The 23,402-nt window shown below is 37.3% G+C and overlaps 1 protein-coding gene across 1 annotated transcript in view; it reads left to right on the forward strand.

The window, feature by feature from the left end:
• LOC150102760 (potassium voltage-gated channel subfamily KQT member 1-like) overlaps positions 1 to 23,402 on the forward strand; it is a 295,473-nt gene that overhangs the window by 64,068 nt on the left and 208,003 nt on the right. Inside the window, exon 4 of the mRNA XM_090398734.1 lies at positions 16,948 to 17,074. Coding sequence (XP_090254860.1) covers positions 16,948 to 17,074 — 127 coding nt within the window. The remainder of the gene's footprint in view (positions 1 to 16,947; positions 17,075 to 23,402) is intronic.

The raw sequence follows: 23,402 nt of genomic DNA on the forward strand, positions 1-23,402 counted from the left end.
CACATATATCAAATTGGCAGCCATCATCTCTTCACCTAAGCAAAAACTCTCTTCTTTATCACATCCAGGAGTGTGTGAAGTGTTCTGTACTTGTGACCTGAATTACTATGGACAGACAGAACTGCTGATTTTTTGGGGATGCCTACCATCCAAAAAGAAAGTACTAAGAGTTCTTGGAATATACTAAGTTAGGTGAATAAATGTAGAAATATAATGGATGAACAGTGAATTCAAGCAAGTAGTATTAGAAAAGAAGATGTTATGGAGCAGATGAAAGACAAGTTGGCAATTATTAAATGCATTAAGCATATTAAATGCCAGAGAGAAATGTCACCAGCTTGATTAAAAATAAATAAATAAAAATTAAAAAGGAGCACTATGAAAGAAGAAAAATCAAGAGAATGTTTCTGCTAAGTGGTAAGCAAGAGGAAGAATAATTACAGAAAGGGTACATCAACAGATGATTTATAGCAGTAAGTGATCATGAAAAAAAATGTGGTGGAATTATTTAATGAGCACTTTGTCATGTGTATTATACTAGTATAAATGGTGCTGTGCAACCTAGAAGGGAAGTAAATGTAGAGGTATTTGAGACAAAAAAAAATCAGATGTATCAAGTGTTGAGGCTAGATGTTAAGGCTGCAGGAATAGATGACATATTATTACATATTTTTAAAGAACATGTGAAAGAGTTAATTATTCCTTTGACTTGGTTGTTTAATGAGGGGCTTGTAATTGGACAGGATTTTAAGGGGTGGAAAAAAGACAAAACAGTGCCATTGCACAAGTATGGAACTAGGATAGAAATTTCCAACTATAGATCAGTCAATATTTCTGCATTTTGTAATTAAATCATATATTGGAGAGGTTACTTTGGAACACAGTACAGGATTGGGTTGATTAGTTTATTAGCAGTATGCTTGTTTTTATGATAAGGTAATCAGTGTGTTGGAAGGGAGATCCATATACAATAATATTCTTGGACTTTGCAAAGGCATTTGATAGACTGCAACATGATAAGTTGGTGCACAAGCCAGTGAAGATAGCGATGATTAACAAATTGGTTATATGGGCCTCTCTAAATGATACCAGCAATTGTATGAAGTGTTGCAGTGTTCTATTGTTAGGATTTGCTATTTATCTGTTAATGATATTTAATGTGGACTAACTGAGGCTCTTAATTTACCAATGCAGCAAAGCTGGGCAGAGTTATAAAGAGCAATACAGTAATTCTCTTCAGAAAGATATATCGCATTGATAATATATCACCATGTTTCTGTAAGAATGTGCCAGGAAAGTTGACACCTACCTTGACATATTTTTTTTAAAATAAGCCTTACACTGGGTCAAGTTCCTAAGGAGGGCAAGATTGTCCCGCTTCATAAGGGAGGTGATAGAACTCAAGCATTAAATTATAGGCCTATCTGTGTGTCAGCTGTTGTGGTTAAGTTGTTGAAGAAGCTTATGAGAAGTAGGATCCAGAATTGGGTTGACAACAATGATATTATCTTTGATGGACAGCATGGATTTGCTAAAGGGAGGTCATGTTTTAGTAATCTTTACTTATTACAATAAGGTGACTGCTTCCTTGGACAGAGGAGAGGGACACACAGTAATATAACTAGAACTAACTAGAACAGATAGGGTTGGATATTAGATTAGTGCATTGAATTGGAGACTGGCTATTAGGTATCAGCAAGTTGTGTATGGGGGAGCAATATCCAGGAAAAGGAAAGTCACTAGTGGTGTGTATCATGGGCCTGTTTTACGGCCATTACTGTTTAACTTGTATATTAATGATATTGGCAAAGATTTGGATGGAGATATTCAGTTGTTTGCAGTTGATGCAAAGTTAGGATGAACCATGAAGAGTAGAGAAGATGTTGTAGCCTTACAAGAAGTCTTGAATAAATTCACTGATTGGACACGAGAATGGGGATGTAAGTTCAATTTTGCAAAATGTAAGGTTTAAAATTTGGGATACAAAGATGGGATATGCAGAATTTATGCTTGGTGAGGATATATTGTCGGAGGTGGAGGAAATAAGAGATCTTGGGGTGATAGTGGATAAGGATCTGAAATTTAGGGGACACATAGCCAAAATTGTGAAGACAACACAGAGGCTTCTGGGAATGATATGGAGCATACTGACTTGTAGAAGTAGGAAGATTCTTGTTCCATTGTATAAGGCTTTGATTAGGCCGCACATGGACTATTGTGCCCAGATTTGGTCACCTGGCTTTCAGAAGGACGAAGAAATGTTGGAAAGGGTCCAGAGGCGACTCACTAAGGTAGTTTCTAACTTCTGGAATGTCGAGCATGAGGAAAGATTGAGAAGATGCAACTTGCAGAGTCTGGTGGACAGGAGGAAGAGGGGAGATATGATAGAGACCTAAAAGTTTGGTAAGGGGTTGTTATAGGATGGGGTGAAAAGATTGCCGGCAGTTTACTGTATTGGTGGAACTGTGCTCCAGGAAATTGATGAGGCACGAGATTTAGGAGTGTTGGTGGATAAGGAATTGAAATTTACGGGACACATTGCAAAAGTGGCCAAATCAGCTCATCAAATCACTTGGTTGCTGAAGAATACGTTGACAAGCAGGTTATTGTTCCTCTGTATTGAGCCTTGATAAAACCCCATCTCGACTACTGTGCCTAGATTTGGTCACCTAGGTTTCTTCTTGATGGGTAGGAGGTGGAGAGGATCCAGAGGCGAGTTGAGGATTTGTGGGTTGCAAAAATTGGTTGATAGGCGGAGGAGGGAAGATATGATTGAGACATTCAAATTACTGAAGGGTTTCTATAAAATTAATTCAGAAGATATTTTTGAGAACAGGGCTGGTTGTGGGAGGACTACGGGACATCCATGGAAACTGGGAAAAAGTGTGGTTAGTAAAGGTGTTAGAGCTGGGTTCTTTACTTTTAGAGTGGTGAATGAGTGGAATGCACTCCCTGAGTCTGTGGTGGATGCTGTGACAGTGAATGAGTTTAAGGCGAGGTATGATAGATACTGTATGAATGTCGAATGGTTGTGATGAATATGATTTGGGGCCTCGCTCGATGAGTCTAATGACTCCCCGGAGTTGCCCGTAATAATAGTAATAGGATCACTGCTGGATAGGTTCTACAGAAAATAGTCGGAGATCAGGGGAGAACCAGAGGTCATCCCTGGAAAGTAGGCTTTTTTCATGCAGAGTTGTGAATGATTGGAATGCCTTGCCTGAGAGTATGGTGTGTGCAGAGAATTTGAGTGTGTTTAAAGCATGGTGTGATGAGCTGTGTGTATGATAAATGGACCTCCCAGATGATTTTAACTCATAAGATCTAGAGTAATAATAATAAATATTCTCAAAGACTCAAACCTTGTTTCAGTAATATATATACACACAAACATATATATATATATAGAGAGAGAGAGAGAGAGAAAGAGAGGAGGGGGGTGTATAATTCAAGTCATTATAAAACTTCCATTTCTTTTACTGCGGAAACCTAATGGAGATCTTAGATTTGTGTTTGACTAACAAGCAGTCAACAAAGTGAATTAGCTTTCCACTTTGTAAAATTGAAGAATTTTTGGCTTTATTTTTGGTCAAAATTTTTGGCCAAAGCTATGCTTTGGCCAAAGTACAAATTGCAAAGAACTTTGTAGTCATTTCATTCACTAATGAATTCACACTTATCTGAATTTTCTGGAACAAGCATTTTGGTATTCAAGATGATTTATTGGTGGTTCTCCATATTTTAAATCGCATGTAAAACTATTGAAGGTAGTAATCAAAAAGATTTGAGGCAAAAATGAAACTAAAGATCTCAAAATGTGAATTATTTTTGAGGGTGAATTGCCTTGGGCATATTATAAATAAAGAAGATATGGCTTGATAATGGAAATATTAAATAGTGAGGCAATTCTTTCTCTAAATAACCCTATAAATGTTAGGCCAATTAGAAGGTTGACCAGAATAGTAAACAGTTGTGTTATCCCAAATTGTTTGGCCTACCTCAGTCTTCTTATTATTGACCTTACAACAACAACAAAAAAAAAAATCACAAGAGAAGGGTTTTGGTGATGTTACATCTATTTGTTGAAGCCACTTACTTTGATTCACCTTTACTTGTAGTTAAGTTTTATATTTCAATGGATGCTTCACAAAATTGCATAGTGGCTGTAGTGAAAGAGTAGCAAGAGAAGCATTGTCTTTAATTTATCCTCTTAGGAAACTGAAGTATTTATGTCATCAAGTAAATTGATCTAAAGTCACCTAAATTTAGAAAATGCTGCAAATAGATGATTTATTCTTATTTTAAGACAAAAATGATCAGAAAAAAAAAAAACTAGGAGTCTCTGGATCATGTAGAATTTTATAAAAAGATATCTCCTGTAATATATAAAATTATCAGTATTAAGTTTCCAAACATTTTATTACAGTACATTCTGGTTGGCTGAAAAAGTGTTATTGTGAAATAATGACGTCTTTCACCTGAATTAACACCTCTAATTCTAAGCACTAATCTGCAACTTGAGCATAATGATGTATATCTCTATACCATATAGTTTGATATCATGAATAGTTCCTCCTCCTCCCCCAATAAAAAAGACCTTATTTAAAATATCAGTGCCTTTTCAAAATCAATAAAACAAAGAGAGAAACATCCTTTTATACTCCCAAACCATATTTGCCTAAATCCACTTGATCTACACCAAATTGTTGTCCCTTAATAATTTTTAAACCCTTTATCTTGGAATATTGAGTAGAAATCTTCTGTCAGCTGTACAAGTGAGAAGTAGCGCCGTGAGTGGAAATGGAGAGCAAGTTATTTGGGAGATAAGAAGACTATTGATGCAACATGTTTATTTTAAGAAATGAGTAAGAGGATCTTGTCTAGAGATCTGAACTTTATCGAAGTAAAATGAAGAAAGCGAAATCTTTTTTTTTTTCAAAATTTTCTGCAATCGATGCAGCTACTCTCAAGCTCACAGAGCCAGAGCTTTCTTTCTGATGACATTCCCCTTATCACTGAACTCACTTGTGTCACATTTTTTAGGCAAAGACTATCTTCTTCCCCCCCTCCCAAAAAAATACTAAATATCCTCTCAAATTCCCTTTGTAACCTAATACACAACACCACAACAAACAGCTACCATCCCATAAATTCAAGACACATCAGAAAAGATATCCAAAGTGCTTAATAGATATCAGTATCTCACTGCTTTAGACATATATCAAATTGGCAGCCATCATCTCTTCACCTAAGCAAAAACTCTCTTCTTTATCACATCCAGGAGTGTGTGAAGTGTGTTGTACTTGTAACCTGAATTACTATGGACAAACAGAACTGTTGACATCTGCATCTGAGAACATAAAATATACACTTGGCTCCATCATTATGGCAAGTCAGGACTAGTATGCTATGCCTTAGATACCTCTTCAAAAAAAAACAGTGCTACACAGAAGTCATAAGTCAGACTGTTTTTGGAATAAACAACATTCCTTTATCTTCAACAAGTAGACTTGTATACTTTTTGTCCACAAATATGGTAGATATTCATTTTAAGATCAAATTAATACTTGTTAATTCTTTATCCAGTAATAGATGGTGGCACCAATTAGGACTTTATTTCCTTGTGTTGTCCATTACAGTTTTTGAATTGGTCCCATTGTTAACTAATTGTTGTTATTGTTTGTGTACCATGACATGCTTCTTTGTGCCCTGAAGATACTGGCTATAATATCAGTGAAATATCGTCAGGTATGTTAAATAAATATTAATCATTATTATTATTAAAATGACACATCCAAGGACTGATTTGGAAGGCATATTACTCAACTACAACTCACTGTCTCTCTTACTTAATTCTCCAACTACCTACCACTTTACAGCACAATCTGTGCATCATCCTATAATATGTTTTGTCTGTAAATTGTGTGTGTTCCCATAGCCAACTTGCCTTCTTGTGGAATGAAAAACCAGAGTTTCAAAATAGCTCCATATGAGGTCAGCTAACTCGCCTTCAATTGAAAAAGTCCATATAAAGGTTCTCTCATCACAACAAGAATCGAACCCACACATTTTCTATTTGAAGGGTGCAATGTGCTGTCAATCTTCCATTTACACTATGAAGGTGCTTAAAGTATTTAATTATTTTAAAATTTCTTAAATTATTTTTGTATTACTATTGTGTTGTGTTATGTTATAAATTAAAACCATTAAAATTATTACAACACTTACCTTGCATGGTCTGTGAAATAAATAAGTTACAATTACCTGGTCTCTCATAATAAATGATATATAATTCTTATGAGATAACCTGCTTTATATGTATATATATATCCATGTGTTAAGGCTTAAGTGCTGGGAGAAACTCATGTTACAGGGTGAATGAAGTGAAAAAGCATTGAAAAGGATTAAAAATGTTATTTAATTCTTCCAGTATTACATCTCAGTCACTGAGATATTATTATTAGTTAGCTTTGTTATTACCTACTCTTCACCAATATTCCCTTAAATGACACTTTATTACTTATAAAAAAAAAAAAAAAAGTTTTTCCTCCTGATATTACTGAACCCTTTTCCTTTGTTATCAATTCTGGATATTTCTCTTTGAAGCGCAAAATTTATAAACAGAGGGAGGGTACCTCTCTGTGTTCCCCCCACACACACACACACAGACACCAATTTTTTTTTATGGTATATTTTGAAAAACCAAGCTCTTGACTCGGCCCCCTCTCAATTCTTCTGTCTGGTTAAGGTATGTTGATGAAGTGTTCTCCATTTGGCCTCACAGTTCCAGACACATTAGATTCTTTCCTCTCTCTCTCTCTGTCATCTCAATAATTTTTATCCTAGAATCCAGTTTACCATGGGAAAAGAAACTAATAATAGTTTAGCCTTTCTAGATATCTTGGTAACAACCTACCCACTGTTAATCTGTCATTTTCAGTATACAGAAAGGCTACCCACACAGGCAGATAAATTAACAAATTTTCTCAACTCCCCCTTCAACATGTACAAAACTTGCTTTCCTGGTGAAAAAATGAAGCAAATAAATGATACATTGCAGAAAAGGAAGGAGCAGGCATCGAAATTAGTGGTAGTTGTGGGCACAAATGACTTAGTTTCGAAAAAAAAAAAAAATGTCAATAGAGATTTAAGGAAGTTATGGCAGGTAAAGTAAAATAGTGTTGTTGGAAAAGTCGTTAGCGTGTTGCCCAGATATGACAATAGGAAATTGAGGAGAGAAGAGATAATGAATAGTAAGATGACTGAGTTGTGTGAGGCAAAAGGGGTTCAATTTGCAAATCTGTGGAGTGAATTTGAATAGAAGTTCAAATGGTATAAATCTGATGGATTACATTTGAATGGGTTTGGTCTTGGGCATTTAGAAAGGCTAATGTTTTCTGAGAAGGCACAGAGTCAAGAGGTTAATGTAGTAAATGATCCGAATCCACTTGTGAAGCAGGATAGCACAACTAAATGGATTGTATGACAAGAGGAAGATAGATACGAGGTTGAAGATGTGGTTGCAGCAGCACAAGGTGATGGAATACATAAAGGTGAGGATGAGACAGGTACGAATGGAAATCAGAATCATGATCAGGGAAATAGGAGTGGCAGACTGAAGAGAGAGAGAGAGAGGTGTGGTGTAGCAGTTAGAATACAGAATGTTGGTGCTGGTAGAATGGCCTCAAAGACATAGAGATCATTATGTGTGTACACAAATGTAAGGAGTATTCAAAACGAGAGAGAGGTGAATTTGTTACATTACATCGATTGAGTCAGTATGCCCAAAGAGAACTGGAATAAGTGTAACTTGGTTGTCTGAGGAGGATGTGATGGCAAGAATAGAAATAGAAGGATATATAAGTTAAGGGGATAAAAATCCCTTATTGTTTTTCAGCCAGTAAGCGAAACTAAGATCGAACACTACGATCTGTAACGTTTCCTGCCGACGAACTGTCAGCGTATCCAAGCGTAAGTGACCACTTGGTAGTGCCACACCACGGCAATACGCTTGGATACGCTGACAGTTCGTCGGCAGGAAACGTTACAGATCGTAGTGTTCGATCTTAGTTTCGCTTACTGGCTGAAAAACAATAAGGGATTTTTATCCCCTTAACTTATATCAACCTCGCCAGAAAAAATAGCCTTTTGGCTTTTCATCAGAAGGATATATAATTTATTGGAAGGATAGGAATGTGAAAAGAGGATGGAGAGTGCTATTAATGAATGCAGAGGAATTGTGTCCAAGTGCGGAAGTTGATAGTACATGCACAAATTTTGAATCTGTGTGGGAATGAAGTTGAAATTAACGGGCTAGTATATCTGATAGGATGCTGTTATAGGCCAGGGAATGTAGAGAATACTAATTGTGAAATGTTTAGGCAAATTGATTGGGCATATAAAAAGAAGGTAATCCTAATGGGAGACTTTAATTATAGGAATATAGACTGGAAGGAGGAGGAGATAGTGTATGGGAATAGGGTGAGTGAGTTTGTTGAATTTCTGAGAGATAAATATCTTAAGCAGCATATGACTGAAGCAACTAGAAGCTTTAATGTTTTGGATTTGGTGATAGCTTCACAAGATGTAGTTGTTAATGAGGTGTTAACACTGCTACTGTTTGGTGAGAGTGATCGTGAGGTACTTGTTTGTGAAGTGGTGAAATATATATATACATAGTTATGGGAATGATAGAAGAGGAGAGAAAAACAGTGAAAGAGAGGGAATGAGAAAGAGTTATGGGTATGATAGAAGAGGAGAGAATGGAAACAGGAGAGAGGGAATGAGAAGAATGTGATGGGAGCACTGGAATCAGGGATAGAGTGATGTCAGGAAGGCAGGTAAGTAGGGGAACACAGAGAGTGTGAGGGATGCATGTGAGCAATCGAGGAACAGGGTGGTAAGAGGTGTAATGTATGGGTGACTCGATGATCCATGGTGTTCAAGATAGGATGCGTGAGAAGTGTTTTCCTGGAGGAATGATAGAAAGTGTGGCTATGACAATTAAGAGGGGTGAAAGGGTTGGATGAGATGATTGTGATGGTAGGAACAAATAAAACAAAACTTGAGAGGTAATGTAAATTGGGCAGCTGAGAGATGAGATTCTTGCTAGAGGTTGTACGAAAGAAGACAGATAGTGTGCGTGTTGCCTAGGTATGATAGTAACAAGCTGAGCAGAAGAACAGAAATATTGAATAACATTATAGCTAGAATGTGTCAGAAGAGAGGATTGGAATATGTGGATGCTTGGAGTTCGTTTGAGGACAGAAAGGAATTGTATGTGAGAGACTGCTTGCATTTGAATGAGGAAGGACATAGGCATCTGGAGAGATTGCTGTTCTGAATGAGTCGGTGTATCAATGCAGGGAAACTAGAATGCCCAGGGTGGATGGTAGAAGGGATGGCTTCTTGTGGGAATGTGTACTTGGGAGAAGGGGACGACATCAGGTAATGCTGAGTCCAGTGGAGTCTAGAGAAGATAATGCTGGGTATAGAAACAGTGGCATTTTTATGCTTTATACTAATGCTAGGAGTATCCCAAATAAAGGAGAGGAATTGGTGGTGCTGATAGCATCAACCTGGCCAAAGATCATTGAGATCTGGTTGACAGAAGAGGATATAATAACAGGAATAGAAGTTGCAGGGCACAGCATTTTTCAGCAGGATAGGAAGAGAAAGTGTGGTGGTGGAGCACTGCTTATGATAAGTGACGACTTGTGTCCTCTAAGAATAGAGGCTTTGGAAGGCAGTGACCCTAATGATTTTGAAAGCATATGGTGTGAGGTAGAGGTGGGAAAGACAGCATATTTAGTGGGGTGTTGCTAGAATTCTTGAGGGAGACAAATGTCTTAGGCAATATGTAATAGAGGGCACAAGAGGCTCAAGAGTTTTCGATTTGGTCATAGCATCAGAAGAGTTGATAATAACTGAGATGACATCTCTCCCACCAGTTGGAGAAAGTGATCATGTGGTTTTGACTTGGAAGATGAATAGACATGCAGGAAATGGGAACGTATGTGGAATTATAAGGCAGATGATTATAATAGTCTTAGATATCAACTTGGGGAAGTTTTATGGAGGGAGGAATTGGAAGGCTGGGATATCGTAAAGGAATGTTTGTTAGCAGCAGTAGTAAGCTGTATTCCACAAATGAAGAAGAGGACACAGTTTGGTGTAAAGTGGATGACAAACAATATTAAACAGGAACTGTTTAATATTGTTTGTGAAAAAGAGGCTATGGAAGTGATATAAAGAGACAGCTGAAGAGCAGATGCATGAAGAATATAAGACACAGGCCAGGAGAGTGACTAATATGGTAAGGCAAGCAAAACTGGAATATGAGAAGAGATTGACCCTAAGGTCCAAAGAAAATCCTAGGGAATTTTTTAACTATGTGGCCAGTAGGAGGAGAAATGAATGTATCAGAATGATATTGTGGGACAAAAATGGGAATTGAGTGACTGATGCAGAGGATATAGTGGAATTGTTAAATGAACACTTTATTGGAGTATTTCATCCTGGAGTAAATTTTAATACTAGAGGGATAGGGCAGTTTAGAGGTGCAGGAGGAGAGTGTGTTCCAAATATTGAGTACTCTGGATGTCAGTAAAGCTGTGGGACTGGATGGTATTTCACCACGAGTTTTGAGAGAATGTGCCAAAGAACTGACAGCTCCTTTGACCTGGCTTTTCAATGAAAGTCTGGCTATGGGAAAGGTATCCAGGAAATGGAAGGAAGGTAAGATAGTTCCATTGCATAAGAGTGGAAGCAGACTGGAAGTGTCTAATTATAGGCCAGTTTGTGTATCATCAGTAGTTAAGATCTTGGAGAAATTAGTGAGGGACTGTATACAGCATTGGGCAGATGAGGGTAATGTTATCTGTGATAACATTACCCTCATCATGGATTTGTGAAGGAGTGCTCTTGTTTTAGTAATATGCTAGTCTTTTATAATAAAGTTACAAGAGCAGTAGATGAGGGAAAGGCATGTACTGCCATTTTCTTGGATTTAGCATTAGCAAAGGCATTTGACAGGGTGCCACATGATAAGCTGATATTTAAGTTGCAGCACATGGGTTTGGGTGTTGGGTTAGCCAACTGGATTCAGGATTGGCTGTCCGATAGGTATCAGCTGAGGGGCAGTTTCAAAGAGGCAGAGGGTTACAAGTGGGCTCAGTACTGGGACCTATATTGTTTAACCTTTATATCAATGACATTGTCAGTGGATTGCAGTGGGATATTCAGTTGTTTGCAGATGATGTGAAGCTGGGAAGGGTTATTAAGTAATAGTGCAGATATGGTAGCTGTGCAAGAGGATTTGAATAAGCTAGACAGATGGACAGATGAATGGGGGATGTCGGTTTAAGGTCTTGAGGTTTGGGCCACATCACTGGGATGCTGAATACTCTATTGGAGCACCTATACTTGTGGAAGTAGGGGAGACAAGAGATCTGGGGTTGATCATTGATAGAAACCTGAAATTTAGGGGACATATTGCAAAGGTGGTGAAGGTAACACACAGGATTGCTGCAATAATGAGAATGACGCTGACCTGCAGAGATAAGAGTTATCATTCCGTTGTATAAGACCATGATCAGACCACACTTAGACTATTGTTCTCAAATTTGGTCCCCAGGTTTTGAAGGGGATAAATTAATTGTGTAAAGGGTACAAAGGCGGATAACAAAGATGGTTTCAGGACTGTATGATGTTAGTTACAAGGATCAGCTGAGGGAATGGGGACTTCAGAGTTTGGTGGATAGAAGGAGAGATGATATGATTGAGACTTTTAAATTCTTGAGAGGTGGTTCCAAGGTTGACACTGGGGAGTTCTTTCGCTTGGGAAGGAGTGATGACAAGGGGCCCATCCCTGGAAGTTATGAAAGGAAACTGTGAGCAAGAGGGTGAGGAGTGGTTTCTTTGCATGGAGGGTGGTTGAACCATAGAATACATTGCCTGATAGAGTGGTGAGAGCGAGAACAGTCAATGAGTTTAAGGAGTGGTATGATAGAATTTGTGTTTCCTAGGAAGGACCTCTCGCGATGAGTCTTTTGACTCCATGGAGGCCTGAATAATAATGATAATAATATATATATATATATATATATATTATTAAGGATACCAAGTAATTTTATAAACTTGGTTTTTTTACTCCTTCTCCCAAGTAAGCAAAACAGTTAAGTTTGCGCCTGAACGATGTTCAAGTCCAAAAGGTAGTGCAACACCAGGGCAACTCGTTGTAAAGGTGAGTAAAGCTCTGATCACTATTCTTAGTATTTTCCATAAACCTTTTAGACTTGAATTACGTTCAGGCGCAAACTTAACTGTTTTGCTTACTTGGGAGAAGGAGTAAAAAAACCAAGTTTATAAAATTACTTGGTATCCTTAATAATTTATATTATCCCCAAGGCAAAAAAATTTTCACATATATACACTAACAATGCATAACTGCATATACCAAGGGTTAGGAAATAGAGTAGGAGTAAAATCAAACAAGCTGTGGTGGGGAAAAAAAAAAATGTTATGGAGGAGGTACAAGAAAGTTATTGTGACTGGATCCCATGAAGAGTATAAAGTGTAGGCTAGAAAGGTGACGAGCATAGTAACGAAAGAAAAGATGCAACATGAGAGGAGATTGGCTGGTCACAACAAGGTTAATTCCAGGGAATTCTGCTATATGACAAGCAAGAGAAAGAATAATTATGGCAAGTTGACACTCGTTGATTGTCATGGCAGCAGAATGACAGTTGCAAAGGATAGTGGAATTATTGAACAAACACTATAAGTGTATATCGTACTGGTGTAAATGATATAGTGCAATATATAAAAGGGGACAAGTATTAGGAGAATTGGATGTGAAACAATCAGAGGTATATCAGGTGTTGACTGGTTTTAGATGTTAATAAGACTGTGAGAGTGGATGACATATCACTAGGTATTCTTAAGGAATGTGCACAACAGTTAGCTATGCCCTTGACTTGGTTATTTAATGAAACTCTTGCCATGGGTATGATTCCAAAGTAGTGGAAAGAACACAAAATAACAAAGAACACTCCACAAGCATGGTTCTAGGACAGAAGTTTCCAATTAACCAGTCTATGTAACTGCAGGTGTAGTCAAGGTGTTGGAGAGATTGGTTAGGAATAGAATGCAGGATTGGACTGATGGACATAGTATTCTATAGTCAGCATGAATTCATAAAGGGGTAGGTCTTGTTTTAGCAATTTACTTGCATTTTATAAGGTAACGAGTTGTTAGATGAGAGAAAATTATATACGAGTTTTTTTAACTTTGCAAAAGCATTTGATAGATTACCACATAAGTTGGTGTACAAGCTGCATAAGATGAGAATTGATAGTATATTGGTTAGATGGATTGGCTCTCTGAACAGTACCAGCAAGTTGTGTATGATGGAGCAGTGTCTCAAAAATGGAAGGTAAACTGTGGTGTGCCCCAGAGTTCTGTTTTGGGACCTCTGCTGTTTAACTTGTTGGTAAATGATATGTCATGTGGACTGAATGGGTATCTTCAGTTGTTTGCTGATGATGCGAAGTTGGAGAGAATTATAAGTAGTACTGCTGATGTTAATTCCCTTCAGGAAGATTGAATAGACTTTTGACTTGGACAAAGGAGTGAGGGTTGTAGTTGCAATATTAATAAGTGCAAAGTGTTACATTTTGGATTGCTGAAATATAAAGCTGTGTACTATATTGACAGTGCTGTGTTGCAAGAAGTGGATGAGATTCGAGATTTGGGAGTGACGGTTGACAATAGACTGAAGTTTAGAGGGCATATTGCAAGAGTCAAAAACTGCACATTGTAGTGCTTCTATGATAAGAAGCACTCTAACATGTAAGGATAAGAAAGTGGAGTTTTGCCACTGTTATAAAGCACTGGTTAGACCACACTTGGACTGTTGTGCTCAAAATTGGTCACCTGGTTTTTAATGTGATGGAGAAACATTGGAGTGGGTCCAGAGATGAGTGACTAAGACAATACCAGGACTTTGGAATCCTGGCTATGGAGAGAGAGAGGTTGAAAAAATGTAGATTGCAGTTTGGTGGATAGGAGAAAAAGAGGTTATATGATACAGACATTTAAGTTTAGTGAGAGGATATTATTGGATTAATCTAGATGAGACTATAAAATTAGTAGAAGGTAAGAAGGGGGAAAACCAGAATAGATTTTTTATGTGGAGAAGTCGGTGAATGGAATGTGTTATTAATGCAAGGGGTGCTAAGGATTTTTAGATTCAGTATGATAAATATGTTGTCACGTGAATGAACCTGCCACGATGAGTCTGCCCACTCCATGGAAGATGCAATAATGTAGTATCATTAAAATACTAACCAATAGGTTCTATTCTCTTATTTCCAGTGAGTCCTCTTTTATATCATATTACGAGGATGGTCTGAAAAGTTCTCGGCCTAACAATGAAAAAAACAAATTTATAATTTTAAAATAATTTTTATTTTTCAGCATAATTTCCCTTAAGAGTAATACATTTATTCCAGCGATGCTCTGGCACCATTATCCCGTCCCTGTAGTGGTTCTCAGTAAGATCTCTCCAAAATACCCCTCTAAAGCTGCAATCACCTCTTCATTCGAAGAAAAAAGGGAGCCAAATCTGGGGAGTAAGGTGGATGTTCCAAAATTCATAGTGGAGATCCTTTAATTTTCCCATTGCCAAAACACCTTTGTGGTCAGGTGCATTGACCCAATGAAAGATGACTTTTTTCTTCTGCAAACCAGGTCTTTTCTCACGAATTTTTTCATCTAATCCGGTTAAAAGATCGGAATAATATTTCCCTGTTATTGCTTTACCCTTTCAAGATAATTAATAAACAAAATGCCTTTAGCATCCCAAAAGACTGATCCCATGACCTTTCCTACTGATGGAACTAACTTTGTCTTCTTTGGTGCTGAACAACTGACTTCTGTCCACTGTTTTGACTGCTGATGTGTAATGATGAATCCAAGTCTCATCCATAGTAATAAATCGACACACAAAATCAGTTTTATTCTTTAAAACGCTCTGAGCACTGTTCAGAGATTTTCATGCAAGTGCGTTTTTGATCTGCTATGAACAAGCACGGCACCCATCTTGTGCAAAGCTTTTTCATTTGCAATTCTTCATGCAAAATATATTCTACACATTCCTTTGAAATGCCTATAGTCTCAGCAATTTCACACACTTTGACTCGCCGGTCATCCAATACCATATCGTGCACTTGATCAATGATTTCTGGTGTTGTTACACTTTTTGGACGTCTTCACATGAATCATCTTCAAGGCTGGTTCGGCCATGTTTAAACTCAGCAGACCATTTCTTAATTGTCGAAAATGAAGGAGAAGAATGCCCATAAACTTTTATGAACTTGGAATGAATTTCTTTTGGCGTTAAACCTTCTTTTACAAAGAATTTATAACCTCACGGTACTCAATTTTATTCATTTCAGGGGATATACAGACAACACGTTTACTTCAGACAGCTGTATAAAACAAACTACTTGATAGAATGACTTGCAATTTCACATGGATGCTTATGACAGATGTACCAACATAGAAAAAACAAAAATCTCTTGCCGATAGTGTTGCCATCTGTGGTTGAGGCCGAGAACTTCTCAGACCACCCTCATAGATATGCTACACTTATTATTTAATGGCTACAGTTTCCACAGTCTTAAAAAAAAAAAATAAATAACCAATTGTTCTCCCAGTCCTCAACCTTCTCTGAGAAAGATTTTGGTACTGCTATCGTTATTCTGTATGTACGAGGTACTTCAGTAAAAATAGCCAGAATCTTAAAAGAAATACAATCTCTGCATGGCTTTCAAGCCTCACCAAAAGCTTGCTAACCCACATACATTCTAAAGATTATATCCCTCCTCTATGTGCCTTAGAGTATGTAAAGTGCTCTATTCCTGCAAGTTGGCCTACTATGGACAGACAGGAAGATCAGCCAACATCCTCTTGGAAGAACATAATAATATATCTGCAGTCATGAATGTGGTCAATCTGTTCATAAAATCAATTTGAAAAACACTGCCATGCTCCATTGCAGTAAATTTAAAAGAGAAAAATTATTTTTGAAATCTGCAGATACTCTCAAAAATCAACATAATATCTGAATAAGTATTGGTTGCATTAGTCTTCCCAAAATATGGGAAACACTAATACTTTGAGATCCCAGTTTACATCCTAGGCTACCAACAGGTGAACACAGAGAGTGCCCCACTTAGTTAAGTCTTTCAGTCACGTTTCACTTAGTTTTGTGTTGCCTTTGTGTGTGTTACGAGTCTTATATTTAATCCCTGATGATGCCTCAGTGACCAAGATGAAATATTAGAAGAACTAAATAACATTTTTAATCTTTCCTTAGTGCCGTTTCATTCCATTAAGCCTCTAACATCTGTTTTGTGTGTGTGTACATGTACAAAAACATGTGTAGAGGTAGCCATTAACTGCATAAAAACATTGGTCAGAAGAAAAAGACAGTGCAAACAGGTAAGCAATGTAGTGGTTTTTTTTGGTATGTATCAGAAACAAAAACGTGAATCAAAGAGTTTTATTAGTTACAGTGAAAAAGTTTATTCTTCGATGAGGTAAGTGATTTGTTTCTCTTGAATATGTTAATGCAATGGGTAGAATACGTATTGCAGTAAGTCAGTAGGGCATCTTCTTCTCACTGCTAAAAGAATAGTAGTTTCTCAAATTCTTCACATTAGTTACAATGGGATGTCTGTTAATTTTGACTATCATCCATATTTCTTATATTTTTTAAATAATTTTCATGTAATAAAATGTAGATTTTAATTCTGTCTTTATGTTGCAATTGAAATATCTTTGATCATAGTGGATGGTTCACCAAAATATGCTTCTGTTTTTAATTATAAAACTTTTTAAATGCATTTCAGAACTGGTTAATTATTTGAATTTAATTTTCAGGAAACTGTGTTGGTTGTATTTTTTGGAGTAGAATATTCAGTTCGCCTTTGGTCAGCAGGATGCCGCAGCAAGTATATGGGGTTTTGGGGCAGGCTCAGATTTGCAAGAAAACCTATTTCTATAATTGGTAAGTTGTTCTATTGCTCTTAATAATATTTTATGAAAATTAAGGTTCTGGTACTGTAACATTCCTACGATTATGTAAAATATTGACTTTGAGATGCTTTCATTTGTAACTAATTTGTTAACATGTTAGAATCATTATTTAATAATTTCACTTTAGACAAGTTGGAATAAGTTCATGACATTCTTTTCTTTTTTCTTTTTTTTTTGATCAAGTTTATTTCTGGCATTTTTTCTTCTGGATTTCTTTAGGGTCAAAGTTATGAAACTGGTAGCCTAAAAAAATGTACAGAACTCTCTACTTCTTATCCAGTGTCATCTTCACATTACTGTGGTGCAGTACAGTAATACAGTACTAAAAGTTATTTTTCTTTTAGTATTCAGTAGAATTTCTAATAATGATTCAGGATGGGCTGTCAACTTGGGACACTTTGCATCATTGTATTCACTATTGCCTTAACCACCATACCATCCATATGGATCAAATATATCAAAATATATGCTTTGTATCCATATATATTTTTCCATATTATCCAATGGTTGTATTGATTATAAGGAACACTTCGCATCCATATAAATTGATGTATATACAACACACATCCAATCTAGTATGGTGGTTAAACAACAATCAGATCTGATGTACAGCATGATCAGATGACATGCTGACTTAGGCATCATTCAATTAAACAAGGCTCTTTCATTTGTCTTCAGTGAACCAGAATAAATGAGGAAAAGCCAACTACTGGATTAACCTCACTCAACAGAACTGAAGACAGGCATGATCAACTTAAGAAACAGCAATGGGAAAAGGGGGGAAAGGAGGGAGGATCTTGCAGAGGAGTTGCAGAAACGCTATGTAGGCATGATTTTATGTTACTGATATGAAGAAGATAAAAACAGGTAAGATACTTCTAAGTAATAACTATAAGTTGCTATATTCAGTTATATTCAATTGGAGAAAGGAAGGAGTAGCAGTAGTATTCATCACTAACCAGATAAACTTTTGGTGAAGTAAGTAGATTTCAAAAAAAAGAAATAACAGTTATTGGTGCCTATAATCTCATAGAAGGTTTTAATCTAGGAATATGTTGAGGCATTAGAGAGAGAGAGAGAGAGGGGGGACAGTTGATCTAAAGAAGAAAAATCTGACTTGTTGTAGACATACACCTCAGTAGGAAATGAATTCTAGATCTATGGAAATATTCTGGTAAAAATTTTGGTATTCCTGGAAAAGAAGAGATCAGTTCTTATTCAGTAAATCAAAATCATGTATTCTTAGAAAATACCAAAGACATAGAAAAGAAAGTTAAAGTAGCTAAACAAAAGTCACAGAAGGAATATTAAAAAAAATATATATATTATTATTATTACGTGACACCTACAGGGAGTCCAAAGACTCATCGAGGGAGGGCACCAACGCCATCTACTGCCAACAACCACCACTAGTATTTTTACAGACATCCATGCCCACGGCAGGATTCGAACCTGCTGCCTTTTGGTTAACCACTCAGCCAAACTGGCTGGCTTATATATATCACGAAAATAGAAAAATGTTCTGGTGATTATTTTAGAACTTTGAAATGGAGAAAGGAGTTATGACAGAAGGAATCAGATGATAAAGGTGGTATAAAAACTGATGATAATGATATTTTGGATATCCAAGAGTAAAATGCAGGCATAAGCAGTGCTCCAGATGTACCACTTAAATTCTACTGCTAACAAAAAAATTTTATGCACCCATAGTATAAATTTTGTCAAAAATGTGTATGTATTAAAAAGGGACACTTCAGGTGTTCAAACATTTTAGAATGTATCTTTCTTTGGAAACTACTACACTTCTCCCAGGCAATTTCTGGTCACCACATTTGATACTGATTGGCAAAATCTGTAGAAAACATTGATTCATTCCACCTAGCCAAGCAAATGGAAGTCTCACAAAACCTAAACGTCTTTAGTTTAAAAAGGCCTCAAAACCCCTTGTAATAATCGAGAGTTTCTGTTAGCAGTCCCAGGATACTGTCTATTCGTTACAGAATGAAACTTCATTATTTTAGCATAACTACTCGAATTCCTAGAACCATTTGCTGTGAAACACATCTTGATGTTTTTAGTTGATGAGTCAGCAGAATTCTTTTCTCCAGTGTTTTTAATATTTTCTGGTTCCTTACTTTTGTCTTCAGTTCTTCACTTCACAGAACTTAAAAAGTGCATTTTGCATTTCCTTTCAGTTATTGCCCATAATGAAGGGTAAGTTTGCATAAATTATCCCTTGTTTGCCGATGATTATTATTATTATTCAGGCCTCTATGGAGTCAAAAGACTCATCGTGGGAGATCCTTCCTAAGAAACACAAAGTCTATCAAGACTCATCGATGGGAGGACCCCCCCCCCCCCCCCCAAGAAACACAAATTTTTTCATACCATTCCTTGAACTCATTGACCGTTCTCACTCTCACCACTCCATCAGGCAATGCATTCCATGGTTCAACCACCCTCCATGCAAAGAAACCACTCCTCACCTTCTTGCTCACAGTTTCCTTTCGTAACTTCCAGGGATGGCCTCTTGTCATCACTACTTCCTGCTGTTCAACCAAGCGAAAGAACTCCCCAGTGTCAACCCTGTAACCACCTCTCAACAGTTTAAAAGTCTCAATCATATCACCTTTCCTTCTTCTATCTATCAAACTCTGCAGTCCACATTCCATCAGCCAATCCTCATAACTGACATTGTACAGTCCTGAAACCATCTTTGTTATCTGCCTCTGTAACTTTTCCACAGTTAATTTATATCCTTCAAATCCTGGGGACCAAATCTGAGAACAATAGTCCAAGTGTGGTCTGATCAGGACCTTATACAGCAGAATGATAACTTATCCCTGCAGGTCAACGTCCTTCTCATTATTGCAACAATCCTCTGTGTTACCTTCACCACCTTTGCAATATGTCCCCTAAATTTCAGGTTTCTATCAATCATCAACCACAGATCTCTTGTCTCCCCTTACTTCCTCCAGTATAGTTCCTCCAATAGAGCATGCAACGTCTCATTGACGTGTTACTAACCTCAACACCTTACATTTTGCAGTATTAAACCAAAACCCCCATTCATTTGCCCATCTATCTAGCTTATTCAAATCCTCTTGCAGGGCTGCTGCATCTGCACTATTACTAATAATCCTTCCCAGCTTTGCATCATCTGCAAACAACTGAACATCCCCCTGCAATCCACTGGCAATGTCATTGATATAAAAGTTAAACAATATAGCTCCCAGCACTGAGCTGCAGACCCCAATTGTAACCCTCTTCTTCCTTGAAACAGCCCCACCATACACAACTCTCTGATACCTATCGGATAGCCAATCCTGAATCCAGTTGACCAATCTGACATCCAGACCCATGTGCTGCAACTTAAATATCAGCTTATCATTTCTTATCAGTGTATGCCTTTCCCTCATCTAATGCTCTTGTAACTTTATCATAAAAGGCTAGCATATTGCTAAAACAAGAGTGCCCCTTCACAAATCCATGTTGACTCTCACAGATAACATTACCCTCATCTGCCCAATGCTGTATACGGTCCCTCACTACTTTTTCCAAGACCTTATTAATTACTGATGACACACAAACTGGCCTATAATTAAACACTTCCAGTCTGCTACTGCCCTTATGCAATGGCACTATCTTACCTTCCTTCAATTCCATGGGCACCTTTCTCGCAGCCAGACTTTCATTGAAAAGCCAGATCAAAGGCACTGTCAGTTCCCTAGCACATTCTCTCAAAACTCGTGGTGAAATACCATCCAGTCCCACAGCTTTACTGACATCCAGAGTACTCAGTATTTGATACACACTCTCCTCCTGTACCTCTAAACCTTGACCCTGCCCTATGCCTCTAGCATTAAAACTGACTCCTCCAGGATGAAATACTCCAATAAAGTGGTTATTGAACAATTCTACTATGTCCTCTGCATCAGTCACTCTATTGCCATTTTTATCCCACAATATCATTTGTCCACATATTTAAAAAATTCCCTAGGATTTTCTTTGGATCTTAGGGCTAATCTCCTCTCATATTCCAGTTTCATCTTCCTTACCATACTAGTCACTCTTCTGGCCTGTGTTTTATACTCTTCAATCTTCTCTTCTCCTGTCTCCTTATATCTCTTTCACATCGATGATGTGAAGATAGGCAGGGCAATCAGGGATGCTACTGATATTCACCACTTACCAAATGATTTGGATAGGCTGGAAATTTGGGCAAACGAAAAGGGCTGTCAAATTAATTTTAGTAAGTGTCAAGTTATGCACTTTGGCATGATTAGATTTACAGCAGCATATTATGTTAGTGTAGTTATGCTACAAGATACTGAGGAGGCAAGTAATCTTGGCATATTGGTGAATAGGAATTTGAATTTCTGATTTTTATAAGAATGGTGATGACTTGCAAGTCATGCAAAATAAGTTCTTTAAGAATGCTCTACTATTCATTTTAAAATTCATCTCCAGATGCAGAGTAGGTTTAAGTGTATAACAGTGGATAAGAGACCAATAGTGTCACCTGGCATAGATAAGAATTACTTCATATTTCCAAAACAGTGGCAAGACATCTTTGGGAGTATATCCGCACAAACTGATGTGTGGATCCTAACACCAAGGATGGTATGAGGATCCATGAAGGAGTTAAATAAATTCTTCAGTTTAGTAGGGAGAAGGAATATTAAAGATAGCATTAAGGTTGTATTTGTGTAACATTCTGCTTATTTTCTCTGATATTCCTTTAATGTGTTAAATGGCTGACATTTTATAATATATATTATGCTTATTTTTAGGTGTAGTTTTGTGAAGATTTGTATTGATGGTATTTTTTCTGTAACCATTCTTTATAAAAGAATTTCTAATAATTTGTAATTGCTCTAGGAACTACCCCTGTTCTTTACACCATACAAAAACTTGGTATGAATGCAGTTAAAAGAAGCCTGAAATTCTAATCAACCACCCTAGTCTCAACAGTAATGATGACCTATAAATCTCGAGAATATGGATCACACACATTCAACCCACCTAACTTTTCAAGTTCTCCAGTAATCCCCTACTCAAGGACTAGGCAATAATTTCAGCTCTTGTTTCAAATACTGATTTGGCTTCCACTAATAGTGTTTTATTTTAATTAACTGTTGGTGATCTCTGGTCATTCTAGTTTTGTATGTCAATGTATTAGTGATACATTGACGTACTGTACCTGTTGTAACTTATTTGATTTTTTGCATGTCTGTGTGTGTGTGTATATATATATATATATATATATGGGGGGGGGGAGTATTTTACCTTGGGTATAATAAATTTTAAAGATACCAAGCTATTTTAAACCTGGTTTTACTCCATTTCTCAAGTAAGCAAACACACAAATAAGTCAAGTTTGCACCTGCAAGCCTAGCTGACCCTGCACGTAGTGCAAGACCAAGGCAACTCATGGTAAAAGTAGAATAAGCTCTGATCACTAATCTTAATATTTAACTTTAATGCAAAGCACATCTCCTGGAGGAGATGTATGATGCTTTGTATTAAAGGGAAGGGGCCACTACCCAGACCAGTTTCGACCTTTATTGAGGTCTCATCAGTGGGAGCCAGGCTAAAAATGCTAAGATTTTAGTAATACAGAGCTTACATTGTTCTGGTAAAATACTTATAAGCTCTGTATTACTAAAATCTTGATATTTCTAGCCTGGCTTCCACTGATGAGACCTCAATAAAGGTCGAAACCGGTCTGGGTAGTGGCCCCTTGCCTTTAATACAAAGCATCATACATCTCCTCCAGGAGATGTGCTTTGCATTAAGGGTAAATATTAAGATTAGTGAACAGAGCTTATTCTACTTTTACCATGAGCTGCCTTGGTCTTGCACTACGTGCAGGGTCAGCTAGACTTGTAGGTGCAAACTTGACTTATTTGTCTGTTTGCTTACTTAGGAAATTTCTCCCCCCCCTCACAACAATATGGAGTAGTGAAAACACTATACAACAGGGCTAAACTAATCTGTTCAAACGACTTGGCCCTAAACACTGAACTAAATCACATCCTCAACACTTTCTCAGCCAATGACTACCCCCTCCCCAAAAAAAATCCAAAAAATATTAGAACCTTCAAACCACATATCCCCTACCCCCTCCACAACAAGGATTATTCTAAATCCATCACCATTCCCTACATCCGAGGCACCTCGGAAAAGATTACCAAAATCTTAAAAAAGCATGACCTGACCTCCTGTTACAAACCTTACAGAAAATTGGCATCCCTTATCTGCTCCACTAAAGACCAACCACTTCCCCTAGACCTACC

This window comes from Typopeltis vanoorti, chromosome 10 (genome assembly GCF_054136105.1).
Source record: "Typopeltis vanoorti isolate ZY-2024b chromosome 10, IOZ_Tvanoo_1.0, whole genome shotgun sequence".
NCBI lineage: Eukaryota > Metazoa > Arthropoda > Arachnida > Uropygi > Thelyphonidae > Typopeltis > Typopeltis vanoorti.